Consider the following 8,234-nt stretch of genomic DNA (forward strand, 5'->3'; position numbering starts at 1 on the left):
ACTATCCCAGAAATTTAAACCTGGACCTTTATATTCAAGATGAATTAAAGAACTCTAGCAGAGATATATTCCCACAAATGCCCTGCTAAAGTTTCCAATACTATACCTTAAACTGTTTGGTAACATTCCCAGAAATAACAAATCCCTGAGAAACCCTCTATGGATATTTCAAAGGAATTCGGATGGATAATTTTGTTTCAGTTCATCTGGTAAATTCCCAAACAGTTTTGGTAATGTTACTTAATATATCAAGATCAAATTGGTAATATTTTCAGAAAGCCTGAATATTATATCCAAGATGAATCTAAGAATGCTAGCAGAAAATGCATCATTTATTTTAGGAATATTACCAAATATTTGTGACTATTCCTAGTTTTAGAAAAAAAAATTAAGAAAATCTCTCCGCATACATAATATCGATCACTTTGGGAATGTTCCCATGAATGTTGAAAATCCTACTATAACTTCCAATACTACATTATGTAATGATTGGCAATATTCCCAAAATGTTTTGGCAATGTTATCAACTATTTCAAGATTAAATTGGAAATATTTCCAGTAAACCTGGACATTATATTCAAGATGAATTTCAGAATGTTAGCAGAATATGTTCATTATTTACTCTGGGAATGTTACCAAATCATTTGTGACAATTCCTAGCTTTTTTCTCGGCATAATATTGATGATTATATTTTTGTTTCAATTCATCTGGAAATATTCCCATAATGTTTTGGTAATTTTACCAATATTTCAAGATTCAGTTGGTAATATTCCCAGAAAATCTGGACATCACTTCGCATGATATTGATGATTTGGGGAATATTCCCACTATAACCTTCTATACTATACTATGAAGGATTTGGTAACATTCCCAGAAATATTTCTAGTCCTACAGAAACGCTTTGACGAGATTACAAAGGGTTTCTGTTGGAGTAAAATGTTACCATGTTGAAAGGGAAAGTTGCGTTTTCCCTTTTCATTTTGCGGTTTGTTATATAGTGGACAGTTTGAACATTCATCCGTCAGATTCTCAGCTACAAATGGTTGAGATGTTCGATGCATCAACTGACAATATTATGAAAGAGATGATCATTGACAGTTTCAAAAGTCCAGATTCATACGTGAGGGTGCTGGTTGCTACTGTGACTTTTGGTATGGGTATGTCAGTCACGAACATCAACTTGGTGGTACATTGGGGTGCCCCGCGCAATGCCCTTTCATATTGGCAAGAGGTTGAAAGGGCCTGGAGACTTGGTCAAAATGCCATAGTAGTTTTGATGGCATTCCCAAGGTCAATCATGAAAACGCTGACTTCCAAAGATGTCCGCGAATATGTTAACGGAGATGTCTGCATACACAAAAGCATTTTGAGCCGACTACTAGTAGATGGGATGGACGAAAAAGACATACCGACGACAACGCCGTGTGTTTCAAGCTGTGATAAATATTTTATGAATCTTGTATGTGTTTCTCCGTCTGTCTGTAAGCGTGCACATGTGTGGGAAAGATGAGCTTTCTGGATAAACTAAGACTGCTGTAGTGCTAAAATATTAACCTATTTGTACTTTAAAGCAGTACTGGATATCTATGTTGCGTAACCGTTGCATTTTTGCACGAACGCACTCAAATATGTTGATATTTAAGAAAAGTTATTTTCACTTCCTTCTAATAGACTTTGTAAATAATTATTATAAATGTGAAAAAGTACCTTGCTGGACAGGTTAAACGGGATTAAAAAGTGAAACAAATTATATAGTTGCGTGTTTTCAAGTCAGTGGGAGTCAGTCTAGTCCTATTTAGAATTTAATGTTATTTGGTTACCGGAGGACACGGAAAATGAACACGCTATACAGCATTGTTTTAACTGTGAACCGCAGCCGAGCAGGTGCCCTTCATGTATATATCGATATGTTTTGACAGCAAGAAATGAAAAAAACACGTCAAACTAATTATTCGTAGGATATGACATTTTTGTGTACGGAACTAATATACAATAACATTATCTGGTAATATTTCTTGTTTTATGATATTTTATAGACGCTATATGCTTTAACCCGGAATCCCGATCGGAATAACTACCCACTTTTGATACAAAACAATGTGTACGTGAAAGATTTGCCATGCTGAGTATCAAAAATCGAAAAACAAATCCGTCAACGTACAATTATTGGACTATTCCCAAGACATGATTACATGAAATATTGACCTTAGATTCTCGGTCAATTAGGGGTGAATGTGTAGCTGAAGTTGACTCTCGTGTAGAAATAAAAAGTGGAAAAATTGGCTGGTATTTCTTGGCATGAAAACGGAGGAAACACATATTGGCCGAGGTTGGTTGATTGGCCGAGTTTGGTCGATATTGGCCGAGTCTTGGCATATATTGTCTTCAATTGTCTGGTATTGGTACCACGATTGTCCCCGTATCGCATAAAATACTTAACAGTTGATTGATAATATATTGTTATTAATTAGGTGATTTCATATTGGCCTAGTTATTTGTCCGAGGTTAGCTGTATTTGCCTGAGCCCAAGTTGGCGAAGGCAAATACAGCTGACCGAGGACAAATAACTTGGCCAATATGAAATCACCTTATTAATAAGCATTTTATTAATTAACTATAATTACCATTTTGGTTAAAAACATTCTTATAACTTACCTTTATTTCACATTGAAGCCGTATTTATCCCTTATTCATTCATGGTGTCTGCTTTTCTAGACTTGACTGTGCTGATTTTGGCATGCAACCTTAAAGTGACATTGCACATACTTGAATAAAGCACTGTACATTGTAAGGAAGCATGTCTTTTCGTCTAAAATTCGTAAATCGTTTGCCAAAAACGTCAAATGTTTCACCTTCGTCGTCCATTTTGTCGGTGTACATAATCCATTGGGTGCGTATTATTAACGATCGTACGAAAAATCGTATCGTAAGTGTTTACGACAGGTTTACGATTTTAGCTACGAGCGTCTTATCAAGCCTGTCGCAATTATATCAGTATTTCGTAACCTTACGATAATCGTACGCATGCGCAGTTAAAGCGAGCTCTTCAAACGAAGGTATTTTATCTGATGTTTGGTGTCTGCTGTCAGTTTTCACTTGGACGTAAACAAGTTGTAAAAGTTCTGTTAGAGGATGTCTTTAAGCGGAAAAGAAAAGAAGCGAGGGCCAAACTGGACGATAGAAGAAAGAAATACGCTTATAGAGCTATGCCGGGCCAGTACAAACACACTCAAAATGAACTGGGGAGAAGTGGCTGACAGGTTTTTCCTTTTGTTTATTTGTTAACTTTCTTGTATCAGTAGTTGTGAATCTGTTTATCGACACCTGTACATATATTAAAATGTATATGGATATGTTAAGGCTAGTATCTGTTCTGACTAGTCATAAACAAGTTTTATTTTCCTTAGTGGATTTGTATTAAATAAATTACTAAATTAAAATTTGTTTTTTTTTTTTTAACTGAAGATTAAAAGTCGATACTGTATATGTTGATTGAATTGCTGTTTTTGTTGTTGAGAATGGGAGATATACCCTAGGCATAATTATCTAATATATTAGCACATTTATTTCATACTCACAAAATGTTCATGATTGATATATACATATTCAATTCATTAAATTTGTTTTGCAGGGTGAACAGTATCGGGGGAAACTCCAGAGTCGCCCCTGAGGTTAAAAAGAAGTGGACTGATATGAAGGTACTAGATAAAGTAATATAACAGGTGATATGCTAAAGAAAATTATGTTTTCAATATAATTCATCATGTGCAGCAGACAGCTTGTTACAACTCAGATGAAAAACATGAGGGTATTTTGGTTTCATTAGACTTGCAGTGTGTCTTATTTACTGGATATTGGACTGAAATTAAGCAATATCCTAAAACTATAAGAATGGGTATTTTATCAACAACAAAACATTCTCTAAAAGTAACAATGAAGTAAAAGGAAACCATATATTAAAGCTGCACTCTCACAGAGTGAACGTTTCGACAACTTTTTTAATTTTTGTCTTGGAATGGGCTGATTTTGCAAAAATGCATGGAAACCAGTTATATAAGACTGCTGCTAAAATAATTGATCGCAGTTTTTTGTGAGATTGAAAATTGATGTTTTATGCATTTTTCTTTACGCGTTAGTAATAGTTTAAGACATAAATAAACCAGTCAATTGTAACAACGGACCCCCCCCCCCCAGGCCAGGGGGATAGCGGGGACTTTTTTGGTCCAGCCAACCCGAGGTGAAATCCCCGCTGGAGACAAACTGCTGGTAAAATCACCGTCAAATGTCACCGCATCCCTGACTTAAGACAGGCCCATTCCCTGTTAATTTTGGCGCAAAGACAAAACTACTCAGGGCCACTTGGAATGTAAAATCACGGCCAATTTCCACGGATATCCCTGGTATACCCGTTGATCTGGGGGTACAATTGACTGGTGCATAACATTAAACATATATAGATCTGTGAGTGCAGCTTTAACAAGTCAACTAGTATAATATTGTATAGATGCTTTCCTTATATCTATATCATATCTAATTTTCTTTTGCTTTATTTACTTGATTTAAATATTCTATCAAATTATTTGTTTGTTCTGCATAATATTTCCAGGTGTTATTTCATACTAATTTGATATGATGTTAAGTGTTTTGTTTACTTTGCCATAATATACACTATCATATATGTTATTGTTTGTTAAATTACAGAGCAATGTAAAGAGGAAGGCGCAGCAAGAACGGACAGAAAGCAGGCAGACAGGAAATGGGTTGAAGACTATAAATCTGGATTCTTGGGAGGAAATGGTAATTATAATAGTCACCCACAATAAACAAAACGTTATCTGTTAACATATGAATCAATCCTATGCAAAAGTGCTTGCTATTAAACTGAAGATCCATTTTAAATTTATTGGAAGTGTATTGCTATACTGAAATGAAGCTTATCCTATGTATTTTCAGCTCACCAGAGCACGAAGTGCTCAATGTGAGCTATTGTGATCGGTTTTTGTCCGGCATCAGTCTGTCAGTCAGTCCGTCCGTCAACAATTGCTTAAAAAACTTATCCTCTGAAACTACCTACCCAAATTCAATGAAACTTCACATGTTTGATCAGTTTGTTTTTCAATATTCTTTGAACAAATATCAAGCTATATTGATTAAGCCAATTGAGTGATATTGTTTTGCTGAATTAGAATATATAAAATATATTATATTTGAAACAGTTCTTTTCTTTTTAACAATTTGCTTTACAATGCAATTAAAAGTTTGTTGTTTGAATATAAGTGCATATGTTTCATAAAGATAATTGTTATTTTTTTGTAGTGGTATTTCTTACATTTAAAAACCTTTCAGGTATTGACAACCATTCCAAAGGTGTCAGTTGATGGCATTCCTGGAGGCGTGCAGTGCGGGGTTTCTTCAATCCAGGAATCGAATAAAGGTAGTGCCGTATATTTAAACCAAATTTAATGAAGGGACCCTAGTTAACATTCTGCGTTTAATGTCATTGCATTATATCAAATATATGTGTCGTATAACTACCACAAAATTATAAAACATGCCACAAGTTTGCTTCCAAAGTTTTCCATTTCTTCATACTTGTTTTAAAAAATGGCAAGTCATGTTATATCATACAAATTCAATTATACTATACATTTAAATTACCATTTGTTATTTCTATTTAAAGAAGAAGAAGAAGAAGAAGAAGAAAAAGACATGATCCAGGGAGCAGCAGCTAATGTGAAAGACCGCTCATCATCAGTAAAGTTTTGTGAGTTTTTTTCATGATATTCCATTAAGGTTTATAGACATATAATATATTTGATGGAAATCTGTTTTTATCATTCTAATAAAATGATTTGAGCATTATAAATAAACAGATTGATCTTTACACAAGGTGATTTCCCCAGAATTAAATCAATGAAAATTTAAGAAAGTAACTATGTCAAATCAGTCTCCAGCATGAAACTATAACCTGCTTTTGTTGTCATTCTCTATGTTTAAAACTAATACAAAGATAATTTTGTAAATTGTGTCATAAATAAAATTTCTTAAAGCTGAGTGAGCACCGATGTTGTTTAAGTATTTAACTTCTTCTTGATTCTTTTAATGTCTTACCCATTTAATTAGACCATCTTTATTTAATGTTTTTTTTTCTAATTTCAGCTTCTTGTAATGCAACAGGGGGTTCCACATCAAATCTTCAACTGCGAATGGTGATGGCCCAGGAGCAACAAAACAGTATTCTGTCATCAATAGATTCTACATTGAAGAAAATGTTAGAATACCAAAAAGAAAAATCCGTTGACCTTCTACATTTTGAATATTAATTTAAGAAAACATTCATATAAAATTATGTATCGGTTTCTTAGACTCATTGAAAATGTGTTAAGTTATATTATTCAACTGGCCACAATTTCTCAACACTTTTTCAATCAATGAGGTTACATAACTCCATATTATCCTAAATACAAGTTATGGCCCCTGATTGACTTAGGTTAAAGTTTTAGGGCAGGTTAAATTTTAGGGCAAGTTGGGATTTTCACTTAAAACTCCAATACCATTCATTCAATTGACTTAATGCTTCGCACAGATGTTCAGAGCCATCACATAATGAGGTTAGATAACTCCATATTATCCTTTATACAAATTATGGCCTCTGATTGACTATGGAACTTAGGTTAAAGTTTTAGGGCAGGTTGGGATATTGTTTAATAACTTCTATACCCTTCATTCAATTGACTTAATACTTCACACAATTGTTCAGGACCATCAGCCAATGAGGTTACATAACTCCATATCCTTAATACAAGTTATGGCCCCTGATTGACTTGGGTTAAAGTTTTGGGCAAAATTATTTACGACCATATTACAACAAGAAACATAACTCATTTTTAAGCCTAAATACAAATTATGGCCCTTGAATTTAAAAAAAATAAATTTAACTTCCTTTTAAAGACATATTTGTATATTCTTAACCACATTTTCATAATGGGAAATCAAGTTATTTGAATGACTTGCGTCATTGTTTTGGCGGGCTGGTGGAAGGGCAGCATCAAAGTCACCTTATGTATCGAATAATTTCAGTTAGGTTTGACATAAAGAGACCAAACTTGGTATTTTTATACGTTATTGTATTCTAAGTCAAAGCGACGTAGACGAGCGCGCTGTCTTACGACGGCTTTAAGAGACTTTAGACTTTGAATGGGAATTATGTTTATGGTTATCACAATTAACTCTTTCATTTATCAAAGTTCAGTTACAGTATGTATTTTGGCCTATAAAAATAAGCTTTGTACACCTGTTATGCTTCATAAGATGTTTTGAGATATTGGGGCCAGCTGTTTAAGAGTAAACTTTATGATATGTGATTTGCACTGTGATGTGATAGTGTTTGTGTAACTTACTGCCTTTCATCTAAGATTTGAACTTAGGTCCCTGAAGAGAAATTTGCCATGTATATAAAAGATTATTAATTTGTTCATTTCAGTTTAACATTGTAATAAATTCCACCAAGTGGGCACTAAAAACTATATTTTATGTTTTCATGAGGTTAAATATATTGCCATCTTACACTAAAAAAAGCATTTTTTCGTAAATGACGTCAATGAAATATTTATATAACCATTGGAAGTGATGTTCTGAAACATCAAATGTACAGTTGATTACAAGAAGAGGCATTTAAAGTTACTTTAGTTTTGTCTGTATGTACTCTTAATTCTTTGTATGTGTTGTATGATAAAAAGCCTGAACCTACACTCTTTTGTACAAAGTTTATGCTTAGTGCCAAATTCGGATGTAATTGAAACTGAATGGGTGTTTCCTCAAAAGTGTAGAATTTAACTTATTCCTCGAAGTGAAAGTCAGTTTTTGGGCCCAGATGCATTTACTTGTTTATGTTTTGGTGCAATATTATATTTGCCTATGATGTTCTTAGGAAAGGTATTGCTATAAAACTAAAACTGTTATGAACTCCCTGTATAAAATGGGTGTATTATTCTGACATAACTGTTATATTGAATTGCAGTTGTAAAATAAATTATTCTGACTGAACGTTTTGCAATCAAATATAAACTAGAAAAACACTTTTTTTGGCAAGTTAGGCATTATTAAATGAAGGATATGTACAAAGCAGAAATGATATTGAACGGCATTGTATTGTATCAATAGAAATGTATTGATGAAAGAATAATTAGTTGAGCTTTTAAGGTTATTTAGTTGAGCTTTTAAGGTTAATTAG

The 8,234-nt window shown here is 33.5% G+C and overlaps 1 protein-coding gene across 1 annotated transcript; it reads left to right on the top strand.

The window, feature by feature from the left end:
* Positions 1-2,972: 2,972 nt before the first annotated feature.
* LOC128234799 (nuclear apoptosis-inducing factor 1-like) lies at positions 2,973-7,336 on the top strand. Its single transcript, XM_052949321.1, has 6 exons — positions 2,973-3,261; positions 3,633-3,699; positions 4,703-4,798; positions 5,348-5,435; positions 5,682-5,765; positions 6,161-7,336. Exons 1-6 carry the CDS (start codon positions 3,134-3,136, stop codon positions 6,322-6,324), a joined length of 627 nt encoding a protein of 208 aa, XP_052805281.1. The 5' UTR covers positions 2,973-3,133; the 3' UTR covers positions 6,325-7,336.
* Positions 7,337-8,234: the final 898 nt, after the last annotated feature.

Source organism: Mya arenaria, chromosome 5 (genome assembly GCF_026914265.1).
Source record: "Mya arenaria isolate MELC-2E11 chromosome 5, ASM2691426v1".
NCBI lineage: Eukaryota > Metazoa > Mollusca > Bivalvia > Myida > Myidae > Mya > Mya arenaria.